This window comes from Cyprinus carpio, chromosome A8 (assembly GCF_018340385.1).
Source record: "Cyprinus carpio isolate SPL01 chromosome A8, ASM1834038v1, whole genome shotgun sequence".
Lineage (NCBI taxonomy): Eukaryota > Metazoa > Chordata > Actinopteri > Cypriniformes > Cyprinidae > Cyprinus > Cyprinus carpio.
Window position 1 is genome coordinate 18,977,134 of NC_056579.1, and position 24,195 is coordinate 19,001,328.

General features: G+C 37.1%; 1 protein-coding gene across 1 annotated transcript in view; it reads left to right on the forward strand.

The window, feature by feature from the left end:
* LOC122145942 (IQ motif and SEC7 domain-containing protein 1-like) overlaps window positions 1-24,195 on the forward strand; it is a 56,132-nt gene that overhangs the window by 23,105 nt on the left and 8,832 nt on the right. Inside the window, 6 exon segments of the mRNA XM_042762627.1 lie at window positions 6,985-7,155; window positions 20,877-21,162; window positions 21,248-21,577; window positions 22,139-22,565; window positions 22,568-23,177; window positions 23,317-23,478. Coding sequence (XP_042618561.1) covers window positions 6,985-7,155; window positions 20,877-21,162; window positions 21,248-21,577; window positions 22,139-22,565; window positions 22,568-23,177; window positions 23,317-23,478 — 1,986 coding nt within the window.

Here is a 24,195-nt window from a genome sequence, read left to right on the forward strand (position 1 = left end):
GGCATGAACTTTAGCCTCTACACAAGTGGTTCTCAACCTTTTTTTTTTTTAATACTGAACCCCCATCACATTTCAAACCACTCTCAGAATATGCTCTCTGATGCATTAATGTCTTTTTAAAATTATTTTGCATACATCATTTCAGATAGCAAAATGCAGCATTTTCTAACTCCAAACTGCCTTAGAACTGAGAATTTCCTTTATTTAAGTCGTAGGAGTTTGTGTATGTTGCCCTAGAAAGGCTCTGTGTGCTTAATTATTTGGTTAAATTAGTAATTTTCATTTTACACGACATCTTGTGTTATTTTTTTGTCTGCTAAGTGGTTAGTAATGTTTATAGCTCATTATATGAGCACAACCCTCCAGATTCACCCACTGCTGAACCAGTAACAGAGCGCCACTAGTTATTACTGCAGAGCTTAAGTGGAACTCCTAAAAACACTGCAAAACGAAAAAGGGTTGCAGGTGCTGGCGGTCAGAATGTAATAATCCTTCATCTCTGAATACTGGAATTCATCTCTTGGCACTCCTCATGCTACACCCACACACACGCACACACACACACAGCCGCTGGGTTGCCAGGCAGCAGGAGTGTGTCCTGGTAACCGGGGGCCGAAGCAATGCCAGTGCAGTGCTGTACCATTTACAGTCTGCCACAGCCAGAAGCCTCACATTCAGAGCCATAATTAGTGGTGTGTTACCTTATTTATTATATAAAGATATTTTTTATATATATAAAGATATATATATATATATTTATATATATATATATATATATTGTGTGCATATATTCAGTCTGAATCAGTGCACCACTGCAAGCAGCATTCTGTACAAATCCAAAACACTGACCTATGGTGTAATGTAAAATTTGTTTTGGTGGCTTTTCCTTTTTCTAGCTGGTTATTGTTGTGTTCTTTAGAGTTGTTGTTTGTTCCTCTGTCAGTGTGTCAGTCTAAAGGAATTCTGATAAAGATCAGCACATCATTTTGTCAAACTGGCAGCTTTGTTCGGATAAAAAGAGTTTTGTTATCTGAAGAAGTTTTCTTATCTGTCTTGCCAATGCATTTCTGTTACCCGTGATGCGAGTTCAACAAAATCTGGAGCGTTGTTACAGCACAGCTTAGCTGATAACAACAAGGACCTTTCAGGAATGTATTTTTCTGTTTGAAAGAAGGATTGAGTCAGCTGGAGCGGGCACACACCCTTTAATACATCTGCTCAAATTATGCATTTATTACAGAACCTAGAAGAGCTTTTACTGTAAAAACACATTACATAAACTTTACCAAACTGATTGGAGGGGTCATCTATGTGGGAGTATTTCAGCAGCTCTTTATATTATCTTGAAATATTAATGCACAACTTGCTTTCAGATTGTATTGAACCAGCTCTAACAATATTGTATTTAAAGGGACACTCAATATTTTTTTCTAAGCTGATATTGGTGTATGGGGAATAGAAAATAATGTTAGAAATAAATCTTGGATGTGCTGTTTGTATATGTTATTGTTGTGTATATGAGATGAGAGGACCGTATGCTTTCAACTGCAGTGACACTCATCCTCAAAAACATTTCTCTTTTTCTTCTTTTCTCTTGTTCCACTGTTGTTTTTCACATTTGTTATTTTTGTTCTCCTTCTCTCGCTCTCATTTTGCTCTCTAATAAGCACAGATGCTCCCACACGTTGACGCTGATCTTTAAACATCTATCATTTTACGAGTCAGGAGAAATATATCCTCTTCCCTCTCTTTCCCTGCCCTCAGCCACCCACATAGTGAGCCTTTTGCACACTTTTTCATTGTATTCTCTGTCTTTCTCTTCCCACTCTCCTCTCCTCCTCTGTGTGAAGCCCTAGTTCTGTCCTTCAGCCACCTCTGTGTCTTCCCGTGAGCTTCCAAACTTCCATCCCATGGCCTCCTCAAATGCTGGATCTACCATTCGCTGTGTAGGTGTTTCTCCAGTTACCCTGCTGCTCATCCCTGGATGCCTCCCTCTCTCCTCACTCACTCTCTGGCTGCGTCTCAAAACCTAGTGTGCTGCCTGCCTAGACAGCATTTTTGGTTTGGTTCAGTTCGTTTAATTAAAAAAATCCTGTCTTGGTTGGCAGTCCTTTGAGTTTGAATATTCAGTTTCAGCATTTGAAAAAGTCTTTTTGTTTTTGGAAGGTTTTTAATCATGAAATATCTACAATGCCCAAAAATCGCTGTGTCAATAGATTTTGAGTTTGATTTTCTGAACAGTACAGTATGCACCTGAAAAATGCCTCAAAATTCTGTCTCTGTAGACAGCTCACTAGGGTTTGAGTTCAAATGTTAGATTTAATTGGTTTTATAATACCCAAAAATGCTGTTTTCTTTGGCAGCTCACTAGGTTTTGAGTACAGATGTCCAAATTGAACATTTAAACATGCTAGTGTTTTTGAGTTCAAATGCTTGATTTAGACAATTAGACATTTAATTAATACCTAAAATCCTGTTTAGTTAGGCAGCTCACTAAGTTTTGAGTTTGAATGTTCAATTTGAACAGTTTAGCACGTCTACAATGGCCAACAATGCTAAGTAGGAAACTCAATGGGTTTTGAATTTCGGATTTCCAGTTAAATGTATAATCATGCTTGTGATGCATAAAATGGCATCTAGATAGGAAGCTAACTTGGATTTGAGTTCAAATGCATTTAAACGGCCGTAAAGTACTGAAAATAATGCTGTCTAGGTTGACTCACTAGGTTTTGAGTTTAAATGTTTTAACATTCTTAATATGATTCCAAAAAATGCTAAGTAAGCAACTCAGAGTTTCAGATATAATCAAATGTATAATTGTGTTCATCATGCCTAACATGCAGTCTACGCAGGCAGTTCATTCAGTTTTGAGTTTGAATGCTTCTTTCAAACAAACTCCGTTAGTACCCAAAAATCCTGTTTAGTTAGGCAGCTAACTAGGATTTGAATTTGAATGTTCATTTTTGAATATTGTAATATGCCCACAATGCCAAAAAATGCTAAGTTGGAAGCTCACTAGGTTTTGAGTTTTAGGTATTACATTCAAATGTTCAATTGTGCTTATGATGCCTAAAATGCAGTCTAGGCAGCCTATTTGGTTTTGAGTTAAATGGTTGATTCATACATTTAAATATTCCTTTATAATCCAAAAAATGTGAGCTATAGGCTTCTCAGTAGGTTTTCAGTTTAAATATTCAAATCAAACATTCAGACAACTCTCTAATAAGCACTAATAAGTTCAAATGAAATGTTCAAATGCATCTAGGATGAATATATATATATATATATATATATATATATATATATATATATATATATATATATATATATGTACAGTATATGTATAGGCAGCTGACCAGATTTTGAGTTCACACATTAAAATCGAGTGCTCAAATGTGCTTATGATGCCCAAATGTTATCTTTTGGTTGGCAGCTGACTAGGTTTTGAGTTCAAACTCATAAAATGTCTAAAAATCGTTTCTAGGTCAACAGCTTAATAGATTTTGAGTTCAAATTGAATACTCGGATGTTTTAGTGATGCAAATGCTGTCTAGCTAGTCGGCTCACTAGGTTTTGAGACAGTCTCTCTCTTTTTTTCTCTCTCACTACAAGACCAATTTCCTGAGCCTACAGCGTGGCAAAGTAAAAGCAGGTGGTAAAGCACTAGAAAGATTGTGGGATGGAAAAGATAAACGGAGGTGTGAGGGAAGTGGAGAATATAAATAGAGAACTCTGCTGCAAAGAGGATTGAGTCTTTCTTTAATTACAGTTAAGTGTGACAGGAATGAGATGGAAATCAAGCCTTATCTTTTAGCTTTGGAAAAGCAATGACTTGGCACATAAATGTGTGTGTGAAATGGAAAGCGAGGCCCTCAGGTAAGGCTATTACTCGTGTTTAGCAGATAGGTGCAGGCTGTGGCGTGGGGGTAATAAATGTGGCTCTGTTAAAAAGCTCTTACTGTCTGTGTTGCGTAATCTTCCCACTGGGAGCTCTCGCTCAGGGACTGACTGTCTCTCTCTCTGCCTTTAATTCAGTCTCTGTCACAAAACATTTAGAGAGGTAAGATGCTGTTTAATCCCATGTCTATAATGATCTGTAGCGACAATCCACATGATTTGCATATATATTGTACAATATCAAGTTATTATAGTTAGTTATTAGTTACAATATTAAGTAAGTCTAAGTCTAAGTAAGCAGTCACTTAACTGCAAAGGGTTAAGCGAATGTTACGTTTCCTAATTAATATTCATGAACCAAACTGTTAAGGTTTATAATGAATCACTTTTTGTTCCTGCGCCCATAAAAACTGAAACATTATGGTATATGTTATATAACATTTCAGGTGGATTTCATTAGCTTTTCATTCATTCATAGGCGTATTTACCTCATGATGGAGCACATGCAACTACCCGTAATAACAAGGGGGTGTCACATTTCCGGACAACGTGCACTAGGTCTGAGCCCATTGCGTGTTTCTGAGGGAGGGGCTTCATAGAACCAGGAACCTAAGTACATTGTGCCCTATTTTTACAAATATTTTTTATAGTGCAACTAGTAAATTATAACATTGTTTACATGGATTTATTTGTCCAATTAAATACACAACACAAACATATTTACCCGATTGGTTTTACTAAAATTGAGGCAGACGCTGTGTATTTTACACCCTTGAAAAAATACATTTGTATCACATGATGTTGTTGCCATGGTAAAATTAAAGGGTTTGGATCAGCATATTTGACTGCTGTGGCTTTAGAACTACATGCTAATGTGCTACAGATGGAGTGACTCATGCAGCACAGATGCTTTATAGAAGAGCATGTAGTGTTTCAGTGAAGACCACTTCACTGGTTCTCCATTCTTCTTGGAGATGCTGCAGTATGAGACTTCCCAAACTTAACTTACGAGTGGCCATTTGCTGTGGCAACAGACAGAAGCGCTTACTGCATGTGGGGTGCCTTTGAATGTCAGCTGAATAGCAAATATCATGAGTGCATACAGTATGAAAAGGACAGAACAAAAACATCAAGGGGGGGAAATACCATACGCATAATGAGCAGACTTACACAGTGTGAAGATTTCAGTCACTGTGTTGGTTTATGTAAGCCACCGGGGTGGTAGAAGTCTTCTGAGCTCTCTCTCTCCATCTTTCTCTCGCTCTTCTTCTCATTCACACATCAAACAGTGCTGCTTTTTATATTACAGCATTACAACATTATTGCAAAGTATGACATTTGAATAGCTTTCTTACATCCAGACTAATATTCACATTCAAAATGCACTCAGTAATTTCTTTAAAAAAAATTCTTTATTTTAAAATATTTTTAAAAGGAAACCTGACAAAATTATATCATGCTAGGGATGCACAATATTACCATATCAGTTTTTGGATACTATTACTGATTTATTAAATTATTGGTCCATACTGTATATTCATGCTCATTTTGTCTATTTTTGTATTTTCCACATTTTAACATTTACTTAAAGACACATCAATAGTTTAAAAGCAGTTAAATCTTTTTATTGTTAGCAAATGATAGGTTATCAGACACATATTGGGCTGAAATAATGAATAATGGCAGACTGCAAGAGCATTGGCATCTTTGTGTTATTTATATAAAGTCCAGTTTAGTCTAAATGAAACCCATAGTGCAGCGGTTCTCAATTCCAGTCCTCGCGCCCCCCTGCTCTGCACATTTTGTATGTCTCTCTTATGGCTTCAGACAATTGTTCTATTCAAACGTAAGTGCCCTGCAAAGTGGACATCACAGGATATTCCGCCATGATTCCAGTTCGAAGCGAACGTTTATGTTCCATTCAAAGTGCATTAAACCCTTCCTTCTCTCTCATTGAAATGTAAATTGATTATATGTTTGTTGTTGTTGTTTTTGCATTCTGTCCTGAATGGATGTTATGAAGTTATTTGTTATATGTAAAAGATTAATAAAAAGTTGATCACAAAAAAAAGGTGCATTGAATTGTGCAAGACGTGAATTTAAATTGTATATATTTACTGAAGTGTATGTTGTCACACCGTGTGTGAAGACGTTGCGCAGTGCAAATCCATGAATGAATGTTCGGAAGTAAAGTAAACTTCAACAGATTCCCCTGCTCAGGGAGTAGGGAACAATGAACACTGTGCAGGGACCATGTCAATGGGAACACAGTTCATGCACTGAGCTCACTTCTAACGAGCTGATTATCTGAATCAGGTGTGTTAACAAAGAGAGAAGTGCAATATATACAGAGTTGGGGGGAGCTAGGACTGGAATTGAGAACCGCTGCCATAGTGTCTGCTAAACGCAAACAACACTCCCCATATGTAAAAAAAAAATAAAAGAAATTAAAAGAAGTTTGTTTTTAATAACATTTGACTTTTACTCCAGTTTGTTAATGTACAGAACGCATATGGGCACTATTTATTGACTGCAGAATTATTTTATTTTATTTTATTTGTTTATTTTATTACTTTTTTTTTATGAATTAAATAAAATTAATTAAAAAATTATTGTATTTTTTAGAGGAGAATTCTGTCTTTATTTATAATTTTAAATAATTACATTTTTTATAATAAATGATCTTTTTACTTTGAATAAATGTTTTCGTCTTTGGGAAAATAAGTATTTTTGATAAATATTAAATCAAAATTTAAAGTTCGAACTAAACCATAAATATTGGGAAAAAAAACTAAAAACTCTCTCTTCCAATTTGGTCCAAATGATCTTCTTTTTTTTTTAAGTGTGTGTAACTGTAATTGCTGCTAACACTCATTTTTAAGTTGATCTCACATTACTTATTAACACTTTTAACATCTCATTACAGTGTCTCTCTAACTTTTCCTGTATTGTATGAACTGCTTTTGCTTGTTTGTATGTTTCTGCTATTGTCTGCTTATCTGCTTCTTTCTCTGTCCATCTCTGTCCCTTTATTTGCTCTCCACTCGTCCTTCCATCCCTTTCTGTGTCTTTCTCTGTCTCTCTCAGAGGTGTCAGACTACACTCATCCTCCAGCTGCTCCACAATCACTCATCTCTCCTCAGCTTCCACCTTCACTTCCCATCAGCCTGCTAAAAGCCGCAGTCACCATCAGTTCTGCTGCCCTTCCAGGCTGGGCAGACCCGAGCCGGCCTCCAGCAGGTGCTCAGAGCGGGCCAGGTAAGGGCCAGCAGAGGGCCGACAGATCCAAAATTCCTTAATTCCCTTAGTTTCTGTACCCACAGCATTCCTTAATGCCACTTCAGCCCATTTCCCCTCTTGAGATTCCCACATAACCCTGAAGAACTGTTCACAATTACAGCCATTTGCAGTGAAACGACCTGAAATCATTCATCCTAAATGAGTCATTTCCAGCAACGTGAGCAGCAGCATCTGTTGTTAATGAGACAAAGTAGAGCTTAACTTTATGCAAATGAGCAGCTACGCAATGCAGAAACTACCAGTGGGAGTGCAGAAGGTGATCCACCTCCCATTGGTGACTTCATCACCGCTCATTTGCAAGTTAAACTACACTGAACTTATGTGAGCTGTTGGCTCTCAAGGGCCCAGTTTTGAGTCTGACCTGGTTCATGTCCTGACCCCACTCCTCTCTTACCACTACTTTCCTGTCTGCACAATGTCCTATAAATAAAAGTGAAAAAAAAAAAAAAATCACCAGCTCTCATTAAAATATAAACGTTTTGCTGCAAAATGCTGTCATTGTGAACACTACTTTGCACTGCGTGTGATGCAACGTGTCCATTATCAAGTATTTTTCTGTCCTCACAGAAATCACAGCCGGTCTGAACATATTCCATACTCTCAGAAAAAAGGGTGGTACCCTTTCAAAAGGTACTAATATGTATTATAAGACACTTATATGTTCCATTTAGGGGTAAATAAGGTACAAAGATGTAACGTTTAGCTTTTGTACCTTAAGGTACCACTCCAGTGACAACTTTGTACCCTTTTTCTGAAATTGCATTGCTCAAAAGTCCATGTTGAGTACAAACAAAAATCATTACCAACTCCAGATTTTTAAATGGTAGTGTATATATGGAATCAGTAAGGGTTAATATGGAAGAGATGGGATTTATCACTTGTTGCTTTAAAACATCCTGCCTAAGGATGTTAGGACATGGTGTAATGCTTTCCACTGTCTTGCAATCTGTTGATTCACCAACACTTCTCCTACACGTCTGTGCATGTCTGTGCACTCCACACTGCCCCTCACCTTCTGACCTTTGACCTGCTGCCCTCACCTGGTGTGCCACATTTTGTTGTTGCCGTGTCCTTCCTCTTGCCCTCACTGTGAAGTGTTGAGAGAAGGACACTTCAGGGACTGTGGAGGAGGAAGTGATCACTTAGCACTGTCAGAGAAGATGCTAGATGAGGCTCGTCAGACAGACGCTTGAGGAAGTGAGAGGTACCAATTAATGTCTTACGGTTTGACGGATGCCTGCCACATACAGTTGCTACAACTTTCATCTCATCCCCCATCAATTCTTCATTTATTTCTCTGTCCTTGTCCACCAGTGTCCCTCACTCGCTCTCACTCTTCCTCCAGCGTCTCACTAACTCTGTGTGTACGCAGGATCAAACATGGCTGGCTCAGTTTAAGCCTCACAGAACAGCCATGATTGAGAGAGAGAGAGAGTAAAAGAAGAGACAGACATAGAGCGTGTGAACTTGATCTGTCGCTCTCTATCCTCTTTTCCTCAACTGTGCCATTTAAAGCCTTGTGCACACGTCTGCTGGCGGAATGCCTCCCAAAATAAAAGCAACCTCATTACTTTAGACTCTGACAGACTCTCTCACTTTCCGATTTCCTTCACTCTAATATCGTCATGTTTCACTCTTTAATTCAATTTAGTATCATTCTGAGTGTGATTCACTCAGAGGTTTGAGCCATTTAATTCGATGCGAATGAAAAACGATGTGATGGATTGAGCTACAGTCTGCTCAGTTGGCCTCATTCATGAAACGAGAAGACTTTTTGTGTAAAGTGCTCATAAAGTCGTTCTGACGAAGATTTTCATGAAAGTGATTTCAAGTGTATTTTTAAGATGTTAGCTGCTATGAAAAACTGTACAGCTGCTTCCAGCCATGCACTGATGTTGCTTAAAACAGTCAAATGTATTGTGTTCAAGGTGTACATACAGTACACTGCATTTGGATAACAAAATGAAGTAGTTAACCAATTAGTTCAATGTAAAATACATTTAATTTATACAAATTATTAAAAACAGTCACATAGTGTGTTTTCCTTTTTTATTACAGATTGCCTTTATTCTGAGCATCAGTAGTATTTGTCTGTAAGCTTAATACTGTAATTGAGTGCATTTTTAATTAGTCTCTCACAATATTATTTTCAGTACTTGAGGCAAACCAAAGAAGGGGGGTGTAGAAGATCCCAGAATCTCTGTTCTCATAATTCATGTAATTCATGGCCAGGGAGTGGTGTTTTTTTATTTTATTTTTTAATTTTAATTGGATTTTTTTATATGTCTATCTAGTTTTTTTTTTTTTTTTAAACTAAATGAAAATGAGAAATTTAAAAATGTCCTTGATCCTAAAATGCATACAAATAAGCCATTTTTGTTGACTTTTCTAAAAAAAAAATAATAAAAAAAAAAACTTAAAGGTATAAAACCTTGAGAGTAATCAAGAATTACTCAGGAATCGGGTCAGCACCACAGCAGCTCAACCAGTGATGTGAGTTAGGGGTGGAGCTATTTGTTTGGAAACCTGTTTGGTGATGCTACATGAATTACACACTTCATCTTTAATGAAAATGAAGCATTAAAAATATGTAAAAAAAAAAAAAAATAAAAAAAAAAACCTTAAAGAAAAAAAAGGCCCCTCATAACCTTTTCATTTGCATCAAATTAAAAATGGCGCTTACAGTCACTGTAATGTTTATACAGTTTAGCTAAACAGTAGCAAGGAACTGGATGTTTATACAGACAAACTATACATTTTCCAATCAGGCTAAAAGTTTTGTGGTGATTTAGCAACTAGTGGAATGTGTTGAGTTTGCCATCTAGTGGACACATTTGAGCAAAGCAGTCTGTCTGAGCACTGTGAATCTAACATATCAATGGTGTAGTACTTTCTCTAAGTTCATTTCAGGTAGATCAAATTAAACTCAATAATTTTGTATCTGTTTTTTTCAAGTTCTTTATGTGTTTTCATCCCTCTTTTTCTGACTTTCTGTCGCTGTATCTCTCTCTTTCAACTCTCTGACCCTCTTGTCCCTCATCGTTAGTGAGGAGGAGGAGAAGGAGGAGGGCGAGACTGATTCTGTCCATCAGTTCTGTTGCACCGCCTCCGGGTGCAGTAGCCCCTCCTCTCGCTAACCTGCAGCCAATCAGCATGAGTGGAACGGCTTGATTGACATTAGTTGGTTGCACTCTGTAATAACAGGACTCTTTGATTCTTTTGGCACAATTTTTGTAATTGCATGTTGAATAGCTTGTCTAGTCTCGATTAACTGCTGTTATATATGTTTGTTAAGTCATTTGAAAACTTCATAATCAAATCAATCAATAAATGAATGGTGTTTTCAGTTGGGGACAATGACACTGATGCATAAATAGGAGAACAGTACTTTGCGTGTCTGTTAGCCTCTATTATTAGTGTACTTCTATATTTCTCTGTACAGAAATATCAGGTATAGTCAGTAATGTTTCTCTAAAATAAAAGCTGCTTTATGTTTAAATGAACACTGAACAAAGATACAGTGACTTTGCAGCCATGTGAGATGTCTTTAAATTTGCTTAGCATTATAAAACGTCTATACTATCTGCTGACTATACTGTGATATAATAATCTTTAATCTTTCCTTTCTATGATGACATTTTAATATAATTTAATCCACATTTCAGACACTGTTAATTGAGAACCTTTTTTTTTTGTAAATGAATAGTATCCCAAATGTCACTGTGTTTGCTGAATTTGTGTTCACTGTGTCAACCTATTGTTCATAATTAATGTTTACTCTTGTTGTTTTCTCTTGTAGGAGGCATATATTAGAGCTGAATGTGCCACTATGAATAAAGTCAGTCATTATCAGGACATGCTGCCATTTTAGCTTGAAAAAAAAAATATATATATATATATATATATAGCAGAAGTGGTGATCAGAAAATGGCACAACTGAACAATTTTATGAGCTGATGTTCAAATAAATTTATTTATTTATTTTATTTATTTATTTATTTATTTATTTATTTATTTATTTATTTATTTATTTAATTATTATTATTTTTATTATTATTATTTTTTGCATTACACATAAAATTTTTATCAATAGTATTATAAATCTGCTGTCACATTTACCATTGTTGGTAAAATTTGCCATTTGGCAAATTTTTGTAGGCAAAATCCAGTCATTGGTCAAAGGTATCCACATGAATTTTATATGAGGACGAAAGATTTTCACTTGTAGATTTTATAAAAGTGTTCAACCCAGCTAACAGGAAACATTCTCACAACTTTCACTAACATTTATATACACTAATAGTTATGTATATTAGGACAAAACATTTTTAAAGTAATGTTTATGGAACATTCTTATGACTTCATTAGTATATGATTTATATAGTGTTCTCATAATGTTAAGAGAAAACATTCTTAAAATATTAAAAATAAATATTCAAATAACGTTACATTTTGGACAAAAATAAAATTAGCAGAATGTTGTCAGAAATTTTTTTCTAATCTTTAAATTACATAATAATCACAAAAAAAAAAAAAAAAAAAAAAAAAAAAAAAAACCTGGACATTTCAAATCATTGTTACAACATTTTTTATAACCTAAATGTGTTCCTTTGGCCAGCAGAAAGCTGCTTGTTTTGAAGGTGACTTCTGTGCGAGCTGTGCTTCATACTTTGCTACACTATTGAAAATAGACAATAGACCTTACCGTAAATTTGGTTAATGTGACTGAAGTCATAGTGACACAATGGCAGTATTTCCTGAGAATGACTGATGTACAATAGTACATCCAGTTGACATTTTAATGACATACATATTTAATGATATGCATATATATATATATATATATATATATATATATATATATATATACATATATATATATATATATATATATATATATTTAAAGGAACAGCAGCACACTATCAAATGAGATTCTCACATAGCAACTAGAACTTGTATTTACAAAATGAGAACAAGGCGCTATCATTGAAATGAAACTCGCACATGCTGTAGATATGAATAAACGTGATGATTGAAAACTCTGTGTTTATCTGAATCTTTCACCAGCTTTGTTCCTGAAGCACATGAACTTTGCCCCACCCCCTTTTTGACTGCACGGATGCTGTTCAGGAATGCACGTATGAAATGAAACCATTCCTCGCCTCTTTCTAGCATTTGCCCCCCACTCTTTCCTCAGTTCTGTAGGTGTTAATATTGCAGAATTAATCACCATACGTCCATCAGGCAGCTATATTTATACACACAGTTTTTTCCCTGCGCTTGAGCTGTCAAAAGACTGTCAGAAATGTAGTCATTCAACTCTGCAGTATGTGTGTTTGTATGAAGGTGCGGTTGTGTCACATAGGATCAGTGTGAATGGCTGACTGTCTCTGCAGCAACACGGTAAGTGTTGTTATGATTGTCATATACAATATTGTCCTCAGTGTCCATCGCACAAAAGAGTTTGTGGATTATTGATATCAGTGTAAAAGTTATAAAGAAGTATTAGACATATTAGTAAAGGCAGAACAAGTTTTATGTCTGAAGTTCAAGTTACTGTAGTTGTTCCTGCTCTAGGCAAATATATAGAGTTTAAGTGTGAAACTCGGGTGTCTGCTTTTCTATGTTTTTGTTTGTGAATGTCGTTATTGTGTCAAAGAGGAGGAAATGATGTGGTCATATTTGCACTTTGGTCTTTTTATTTTTAGGACCATTATTTCCTGCCATATAATGCAAGTGATTTGAATGCATTTACTGACTGTATGCTCATTATTGCCAGCAGCTACAGATCAGCTGAACATGTTTTAGGTAGAGCAGAGAAAAACAAGTGAAAGTGTCTTTTGTGTTTGGCTGTGTGTCATGAAGAGATGGCAGGAGCTCCTTTGAGACCCTGAGCTGTGTGTGTGCAGGGGGGGAATATAAGGAGAGGGAGGAAAATAGTGTTTATGAGCTTTGAGGATGGATGAGGAATAATCACCAGTATGGGACCTGTCTGACAGGATAGAGTGTATGCTGGAAAAGAGAAGAGGTAAGCGCTTTATTAATACACAGACCCTCGGGTGTAGCTCTGGTCAAATGGATTGTGGGATTGCTTGCCGGCTCAGCTCGTACAGGGAAACTTATGGTGGTTGTGTTTAGATGCGTATATAGTATTTTATTTAATCATGTCAAGAGGATTTATGAGGAAAGTGATGTGTTTTATCTAAATAAATATCTTTCTTAAACAGAAAGTTCACACACACAAAAAAAAATCTCATCATTTACTCTCCTTTATGTTGTTCCAAACCTGTTTGACTTTCTTTAATCTGTGGAATGCAAAGGAAGACATTTTAAAGAATATTTTGACATATATTGTGCAACAGCATTGTTGTTTTTGTCCATGTTTTGTCCATGAAGGTCAGTAGGGTCCAAAAAAATAATTAAATTAAATGATTTGAAATTTTCAAAATATTTTTTAAAATATCTGTTATTTTTTTTTTTTTTGTTATAAATTATTGATTAATGAATAAAAAATATGAATTTTTATTATGTTTTAGATTTTGAATTTTATTTTTATCAAAAATACCCTTAGACTCCAGATATATTGAGAGCCGTTTTTATATTCAGTTATTTTGTCTTTGTATTTTTGTATATTTTGCATAAGAATCTCTGTTATATTTTATTTGCACTTCTATATTCTGGTCACATCTCATTTCTTGACAGGTTATTATATTACATTTTATTATGTGTGTATGTCCTTAATTCATAGTTGGTTCTATTTTTGTTGCTTTGTGGGACAAGGAACTATAAGGATAATCATTTCACGTCACATGTATGTAATGTATATGTGGCAATTAACTTTTAGCCTTGAAATGCTCCATCTGTAGCCGGCCTGTGCATCATTTAAAAAAGGAAAAAGAAAATATTCTGTCGGGAGTCAGTCAGTCAGACAGTAATGAAAATATTGGAACGGCAGCTGAAACACTTCACTGCGTTTACCCACTCTGCTGTGTTTGTGTGTGGTGTATCAAACAGCTTTTCATCTCTGTGGACAACATGGATTAGCATGCCTGTATAGCACTGATTACATACTGGCTCGAGAATCTGAAATCGGTGACGTTAAAAGGGCTAAATTTGATCCTCTTTTTAAGCTGGTCGTGACAGCTGTTTCCTGGTGTTTGCCTTAATATCATGCTGATTTTCTTTAATAATTATTTCATCACACCCCCTTTGACACTATGAAGCTACACAACTACCAGAAATTATTAAGACACTTTCAGTTTTTTCCACAATCTTTGCTTTGCTTATTTATTTTATCATATCACCACAGACTGAAAAGGTTACAACATTTTAAGCATTTTTTTTTTAAAAGAGAAGAAAAAGAAACATATGGATGTACAACCTTTTATTCAATACTTTCTAGAACCTTCTTTGGTTGACATGAGGAAGTGTCAGCCAGCTCAGTATTTGGTCAGTTTCTCCCATTATTCCTTGTAAGACTGTTAGGAAGGTCTTTCTGGAACTTTTCTGTCTTTGATTGGGCCTCTTGAGGACATTCAGACACTTGTCCTGAAACCACTACAGCACTCTCTTCAGGCCATGTCATGCTTAATGGACTGAAATGGGCCCTTGTTCATTTATTTTTTAAACCCTATAAGCATCTAATGAGCGTTTCTTGGCTTTGTTTTTGCACTCCCACTTTGCATCAAGGGGTAAAAGAGGAGTTTAACTTTTTGAAGTTAATCTTTATTACAGATGCTTTTGGTGAATCATGTTAGTTTTAGTGACACAATTAACCATCTGTGTCTGCTAAAGAAGAGCTCTGTGAGACCAATGAGCCAAGGGCCAATGAGACAAATCACAGTTTTCACCTGGTACCAATGGTGTAAAAATAATATAAAAAACACAAACGTTTCTTCTAAATTTTGTATGCAGGGCAAATGTGTGGCATGTCCGTCTTTCAATCATAGCTGTCAACATAGCACATTAGTGAAATATTTCTGATGTTAAGCTTGTTATTGACGCTTGCTCAGAGTGCTGAAATAAAGCACTGTTAAAAGGTGTCTTCCCACCCATTAAAATATAATTAAAGACTAATTACATCAAGGTGATTGAAGACAATGAATGCAGATCACAGCCCACAGTCTCACCCATATTACACAGCAATTAGAGCTCATTATTAGAAGGGATGCCTTTCATGTTTCTGGTGAGCTGACCTGCCGCTGAATTAATATGACAGTATTTGGAGAAAGCTTCCGGAAGCTTCTACACAATGTTATATATATATAGCAGTTTGTATTAGTGCTATTTTTTTTTACACGACTAAAAAATGGCCTAAAAAGTTTTTTCAAACTAAATGGCATCCACAAATAAATTATTTTAGACCTTTTCTCTTATAATTTCACAGTCAAAAAGTGCCCGAAAACGTATTCAAATTGATCAACATATTTGTTTTATAGTTAGATTTTTTGTTAAAGGGATAGTTCACCCAAAATCAAAAATTCTGTCATGATTTACTCAACTGCATGGTTGTTCCAAACCTGTATGACTTTCCTTCTTCTGTTGAACACAAAAGAAGATATTTTGAAGAATGTTGGTAAGCAAAACGTTGCTGGTAACCACTGACTTTAATAGTATTTTTCTTTCCATACTATGAACAGTCAATGGCTACAGTCGACTGTTTGGTTACACACATTCTTCCAAATATCTTTTGTGTTCAACAGAAAAAGGAAACTCAGGTTTGGAACAACTTGAGGGTGAGTAAATGATGACAGAATTTTCATTTTTGGGTGAACTGTCCCTTTAAATGTTTGTTTTGAAAGGTCTATTTATGCTGTCTTTCTTTACATAAATGTCACTTAGTTTGTCCTTTTTTAAGTTTGTCTTAAGTGTTCAAGTTCCTCTTGGGGCTGCTGAATATAAACCGGCTCTGGTGCCTGTGAATTTATTTGCAGAATAAAATATGCTGAGCATTTAGTTCTTATAAAAGTTTAATTGGACATATTATGTTTCTGATGCAACCTGCTCAGCAAGTTACTGCAACATTCCTGTCTGTTTAACAAGCACCTGACAGGGCCGAACTGCTTACTCCTTAACTGAAAGCAAGAATAAAGATAAACCTCTTATGATGTTCTGACATTTCACTGGTTTTAAAAATGAATAACCTATTCCACCTTATACTGTGGATGTGGGTGATTTAGTAAATGTAATAGGCTTAAAACAACAAACTTGCCTAACTACCAGTGTTGCCATGTCCTCTAAATATAAGCCACTTTGGGCTTCTTCTTTCTTGAAGTTGTTTCTAAATATGGCCAGTAGTGGGATGTGTTTTTTGGGCTTATTTCCACAACAGACACATATCTGGGTTAGTGCTTGGCCCACCTACTGTTCAAGACATAATACCATTAGTCCTCTTATAGCCTTTCCCAGTCCCTCTCCTACACCAAAAGCCAGAAATATATTAATTTATTTATAAGGACAGTCATATAATATTTGAATTATTTTTGAGGGATTTTATTTTTAGATGTAGTTTGTACGGATAAGATGCTTGTTGTTCTAGTGTGATCTGGCAACACTGCTAGCCACACCACCAGATTAATAATAATAATAATTATTATTATTATTAATTATTTTTTGTCATTTCTAATCCAAGTTTTTCTCTTTCTACAGTTATACAAAAAATGGTTTGACAAGAAAGGTTAAATGTTTTTCTTTTTTTTTTACTAAAATTGATACGTTTTAGCTATATTTAAATATTGATGAATGCTATATTCCACATATACTTCATGCACTTCTTGTTTTGAAGGCTGTCGGTATATTTGAATACACTTTTAAAAATAAAGTTTCCTAAAGGGGATTTTCAGAGTGATGCAATAGAAGAGCCATTTTTGGTTCCCCAGAGCCTTTCAGTGAACAGTTCTTAAAAGAACCATTTTTTTCAAGAACCTTTTTCCACTATAAAGATGTTATGCAATGGAAAGCTGGTTTAGATAGATACCTATAAATATATATATAAGTAGTATGTATTATATATCTATTGTAACATTCAAAGTCCTACAATCTTACAACCTGCAACTTATCCAGCAACACCCACGGTTACTGTATTAGTGCTCTGTATCTATAGCAACACTCTTTCTAATGACTGCCTCACCTCCCACGGTGGTCTCATGGCAACTGTCACTAAGCAACCCAACCTCCCTCACTCCTACATGTGTGTGAGAGAGAGTGGGTAGGAGGAGTGGGAGGAATGGGGAAATGGAAGATGTGAGATGCAAGACGACAATTTTATGAGCAGATGTTACAGCAGTATTCCCAGAATAAATCAGCACTACAGGTTTGTCATTAGGCAGCAGATTCCAGATTGCATTTCTACATCATGCTGCAGTGAAGGGCTAAATTAAGCTACGGCCAACTTCCAAACCAGTATTAAAGTAAAACAGATTTTAGTGCATTGCTATATGGTTGCTCAAACTTCTGTGATATCACTGGTAGCTTTAATTCAGAGGATGTTAATGGGATTTCCTTTCATGCAATTGAAGGTTTCAAGTTACTAGACAGCTATAACTAGAAAACAGTGATAATGCCAATAGACTCCCAGTTAAAGCAACTTTGAATCTAGTCCATTTGCTTATGTAAAGTAGCCTATATCTAATATGTTTGAGCAGTTATAGCTGTAGAGTATCAACTGCACTTTTCAGACCGTGGAGATATGATGCCATCTAGCAAACAATATTTGCAAAGAAAACAATTGCATCATTGCAAATGCTTGAATAAATAAATTTATCGTTGATAGTAAAAGTAGAATTTGTTTTCAGATAGCTGACCAGATATTGACAGGCTAAAACAAAAGTTGTGTCATTTATTTCTACTCTCGTCATTCCAAAACATGTATGATCTTCTGTCTTCCATGGAACACAAAAGGATATAATTTAATGACTGTACATTGTGCTTAAATGCCTAATAAAGCATGCAGAACTGTCGACTAAAAAGTGCATGTGGCTTAAGTTTAATAGTACAATTGTAGTGGCCACCATTGCTCTCCAGTCCAGTAGGTGGCAGAATTTTTACCTGATTCTGTAATTTCTATGTACCAATGTAAAAGGTGTATTTCCACCACCTTCTGAACTGGAGTGCTGGATAGTGCACAGAAAAACTATGTAAATAATGAGTAAATAATAAGAGAATTTTCATGTTTGAACTATGATGATTCTTGTTCTAAAGTGAATGCTATAAAATTAGTTTTTATTGCTTGGCTTAGATGATTATGAATATGGGAAATGTTTGAGTTTTGAGACATTTCTGACATTTCTTCTTAAACGCAAGGTTACTGGGGTGTTTTTCTCAAGAGAAAAAAAAAAAACTATTAATAGCTGGTTCTTATTTGATCTCATTGCAACTAGGAGACACAATTAAGACATTAAAGAGATCTCATTTATGATTTAGCTTTCCTATGGGTACAGCTGCCACAGCACAGCTCAAAAGTCAATTGCTGTATCTTCCTCCCCCCCTTCAATCTTTTGTCCATTCCATACAAATACAGGAAACCAACCATATTAGGGGTAGAAAATACAACAGACCAGCACAACAGAGAGAGAGAGACACTGCTTTTTATGACCGTCATAGACAGTTAACACACACACCTGTGTGAAAAACTATTCTAAAATATAAAGAAGATGACAAATACAAGCATTGCAGGAGATCCTTAAGCTGACTGGCCAGAAATTCCAGCCTCAGTAACATATCCGGTCACTCTTTCCGAGCTACTGCCTTGAGTGAACTACACCAGTGCACTTTGTGTAATGTAAATAAAGAGAGGGAGAGAGAATAGGAGGAGGGAGGGTTTAAGCACTGCCATGTGACTATGTGTTGGTGACCTGCTGACAGTCGGTCATAACGGCAGAACGACTCTAAAGCCACAAAGTTCAGCACTTGGTGAATTCCAGGAGGTTTCAGCGACTCCTTGCCAAACTTGGATTTAAAGGAAGCGAAACCTCCTCTCCTTCTCAGGGTGAATGTTCATGTGCGTGGATTTTTATTTGGGTCTTTTTAGTAAATGTGGTAAGTGTACAGTTAAAGTTTCCTCTTTTAATTTAACCCTAACATCTGCTGTTGTGTTAAAAGCCTGTCAACTTTCTGTTTTCCTACATACAATAGAAGGCAACAGGAGGGTATTGAGCTTTTGTATTACTGGCCCTTTCTGGACAGGTGTGTAGTGATTACCTGTTGTTACATGTGATAAACAGCAAAACAAAGATTGTATGCATGCAAGTAAGTGTCTTTGTGTGGGCCTTGAGAGAGTGAAAAATCATTTAACCAAAATGAGAATAGTTTCGTAAGACGTCTAAATTGTAGTACATTAGCATTATATGATAATATCTTTCCTTCAATAACCTCCTCTGACTTAGTCATACAGAACAGGAAGTTGCCTGCAGTGATTCAGAAGAGCCCACACACTGTCCTGTCAGAAAGCTGTGTCAGGATTATGAGTTCAGATCACATGCTGTTGTGTTTCCTATAGCAAACCAAAGGGTCAACACCTCTGACCCTGTAAACCATGCTCCTGTGTCAATAGACTGTTTGTTCTTCTTCTGTAATTTCTTATGCAGTGGTGTTTGCAAATTCTTAACACAAAGTATTAAACGTCAGTGTGTAACTTGTTTGTGCTACCGGCATAAATGATACCTCAAATTGTGTGGTATGTTATTACTTTTCCAAGCAACTGGAATTACAGCTTTTGCCTGGTAGATGAAAAAAATGCATGAAAAAACCCCTATTAAATTATATTAAATTGGCAGGATGTGAGTCATATCAAGCAAACGTTATAAGCAGGCACATAGCAACCACCCAGAACATCCTAGCAATCAAACCACATAGCAATGTGCTAACAACCATTCAGAATACTTTAGCCACCACAAAGAAATTCTCTGGAAACCACAAAGAGCACCTTAGTATCATGTTGGTGAGTTTTGGACTGGAAAGCACCACTTGCATTTTCTACAGAAAACATGGTACTATTTTGTGTTATACTTTGGTACTTTTGGAGATTGCATAATTGATGTCATTATGTGTGCTGTGTATGTTTGGTGGTGTGTGTATCAGTCGAACACTTGCTCTGATGGTACCCTGCAGGATAAGTGAGTCACTTATGGCAGCGGAAGACTAAAGTCATTAAGGATGAGACCTGTTGTGTGGTGAACAGAATATGAAGATGTGTCAATAGTATAGAGGTGAGGTAAAAACAGATGCAGGTACAGAAGTCAAAAACAGAAGTTGATTTGACAGGAAATTTACTACTGCATTTCAAGTTTCATTAAAGTTTCAGATAGTACATACTGATGAATTTTGGAGTTATAATAGAATGTTTAAATATAAACTATGATTTTTGATACAGTAAACCAAGCTCTTATTAAGGCATCGAATTGCATTATACTCTCTAGTTACAAATCTTAAGTATAACTAGAATTGTTCTAATTTTCCTAGTGTGATAATTCTGGGAAAGCCTGAGGCTTGTTTAGGACATTAGCCCTGTTTAAAGCTTTCTTGAAAGTCAAAATGCTAAGTCAGTAGAAAATGAATAAAGTCATGAATTCCTGTGTTGCTTGAGATTTTTATCTTATCCTCTCATTATGGGGGCGTTTTAGAATTATTATCTCTCTCTCTTTCCTCTGTCTTTTCCTCTCTCTCTCACCCACCCCTTTCAGTGAGGAGGAAACCCAGAGTTCAGCTTCACGTCCCTTTTCAGACAGTTCCAGCAGTAAATCTCCTTACGTGAACAGCTCTGACCGTTACAGGGACAACAGCTGTGGCCCCCCAGGCCCTCGGGTGCCTTTTGTGCCACCTCCAAGCCCAGCCAGCCTTGCCTGGGCACAGCGTACACGCAACCAACCAGCTAGCCTGGCCCTACGTAAACAAGAGGAAGAAGAAAACAAGAGGTGCAAAGCCCTATCAGACAGTTATGAACTCTCTACAGACCTACAAGACAAGAAGGTATGGCATGAAAACAAATAATCATGATTCATTATGATCACATTCTTTTGAAGCAAATATAACTGATGAAGCTGCTGCTGTGCAGGTGGAGATGCTGGAGAAGAAATATGGAGGTTACTTCGTGAGTAGACGAGCAGCACGCACCATCCAGACAGCATTCCGTCAATATCGCATGAATAAGAACTTTGAGCGCCTGCGCAGCTCAGCTTCTGAGAGCCGCATGACACGGCGCATCATCCTTTCCAACATGCGACTGCAGTATTCGTTTGATGACCGACATCCTCAACCTCCCACCCCGACTCACTACAGTCACAGTCCAGGAATGGGTCCTCCGCATTCTCCTACCTGCACCACAGAGCCAAGCTCCCCATCACGACCGGAATACACCCATCTGGAGGACTCCTTCTCAAAACAAGTTGGTACTCAGTTTGACTGTATCAGGACTGCCCCCAACATTGGATCCTTATGTACAGGCTTCATAGCTAGCTTAAACAACAAGATTCTTAGCTAGATTCAACATAAAGACTGCTGGTAAAAGTTCTGCGTACTTGCCTGACCTGTTGGTTTTTTTCAGTGGGGTAGTGTCCTCATACCTCGTCTGTATACCTTATGTAAACAGACTGTTTAAATTGTCTTGTATCACAGTAAGATTTTCATGGCCAGATAATGCTATGGAAAAGTGCCTATCCTATGGTTCCTTTACCCTTGGAAAAATTGCGCAGTACCTTTATTGGTATAACAACTTGTCCCTGGGGCAGTACCCTTAAAGGTACAACTTTATTTACCCCTAAAAGGTTCACAGTAGTACTAAAAGGGTACATACTACTACTCTAAGGTACTAATATGCACCATTCAGGGGGATATAATGTACAAAGTTGTACCTTTAAGGGTACTGCCACAGTGACAAACTGTTGTAACCCTAAAATGAAAAATTTTGTATGGTTTGTCTGACAGTGTCTGTTTCTTTGTACTCAAGGTGAAGTCCTTGGCCGACTCTATTGATGATGCCCTAACATGTCGACCACGCCGAGATGATTCCCAGGAAGGTATAGGGGATGGAGGTGGTGTTGTGGATGACTTTGGTGAGTGCATATGGAGCAGCAATAGCCATGCATCGTTACGGAGAGGTCTTGGAGACAGGGATCGAGGAGGTACAGGGGGCTTGAGCATGCATGAAGATAGCACAGCCACCTCCTACAGTGATGTCACGCTTTACATGGATGACGGACTACCTTCCTCCCCGCTTTCTCTAGACCGGGCCCCTAGCAGCACAGACACTGAGTTCTGGGGGGGTGTTGGAAGTGGAGTAGGTGGTAGGGAAGACAGCCGTGACACAGAAGGAGGAGGAAGCAGCAATAGCCGCCGAAGCACACCTTGCACAGAGTGCCGTGATTACCGTTTACGGGGGGGCACTTACCGTTACTTACGATTGAACCACCTAGTGACAGCTCAGTGGACATGAGTGACCGCTCGGACCGAGGCTCCCTTAGCAGACAACTAGTCTTTGAGCAGGACTCAGCGGGAGGGTCACCTCAAGGGACACTGAAACACAACCCTAATGCTCGTTCAACATCCTCAACAGCTGCACAAGGTCAAACACGTCCAGCTAACCGATCGATACCATCGCACATCCCGCACCACATGGCTCACCATCATCACCATCACCACCACCACCATCACCAGTACCCCGACACCCCTTCATCCTCCTCCTCTCCTCAACAGCCCCCAACCACACCGCTCTCATCCTCCTCTTCAGCACCACTGCCTCCTGGTGGCTTGGAGCAGCAGTGCTGCTCGGATGGTGATAATGACTCACTGAACTCCACCACAAACTCTAATGAGACTATTAATTGCAGCTCAGGCTCCTCTTCAAGGGACAGTCTGCGGGAGCCCTTGCCCCCATTAGGAAAACAGACCTACCAGAGAGAAAGTCGTCACAGCTGGGACTCTCCTGCCTTTAACAACGATGTAGTTCAGAGAAGACAATATCGCATCGGACTCAACCTCTTCAACAAGTAAGAAAATAATTAAACAGTGCCTTTAAATATAACAATCCCACAACTTAACATAATAGAATGCCAGTGACAATGACTATGAAACTGAATGCATCTGACTGAACCCAGATTAAACTGTACTGATGTTTTTGGACTGTAGGAAACCAGAAAAGGGTATTCAGTACCTGATTGAGAAGGGCTTTGTGTCAGACACACCAGTGGGCATCGCTCGCTTTATACTGGAAAGGAAAGGCCTGAGTCGCCAGATGATTGGAGAGTTCCTTGGAAACAGACAGAAACAGTTCAACAAAGATGTATTGGAGTGAGTCTACACAATATGCGCTAAAAAGAAGTGAATTTTTTTTTTTTTTTTGTGTTTTAGACAATGACAAAAGGTTAAATAAATAACTTTCAAAAAGGTTTGCTTTGAAAAAATTTAATTGTAAGAACTTCTCAGAAGTTTTAGAATTCTCAGTTAAAGGGATAGTTCACCCAAAAATGAAAATTCTGTCACATTTACTCACCCTCATGTCGTTCCAATCCTGTATGAGTTGCTTTCTTATGTTGAATATGAAAGAAGATATTTTGAAGATTGCTGGTAATCAAACTGTTTGTGGTTGCCATTGACTTCCATAGTATTTTTTTTTCCTACTATGGAAGTCAATGGCAACCACAAACTGTTTGATTACCAGCAATCTTCAAAATATCTTCTTTCATGTTCAACATAAGAAAGCAACTCATACAGGTTTGGAATGACATGAGGGTGAGTAAATGATGACAGAATTTCCATTTTTGGGTGAACTGTTCCTTTAACTGATACTGAATAGATATGTAGGCATACATTTTATATAAAGTATACAATATAATACATTTGATTTAGTTTGAAGTGCAACAGAGCAGTGGTCTTTAAACTTTTTCAGGCCAAGGAACAGTTAGTGGATAGAAAGATTGGGGACACTGTTGCATATATTATAAAATTAAATGTTGCATTTTAGGTATTCCTTGTAATAAACATACTTATAATATTATTAATATTAAT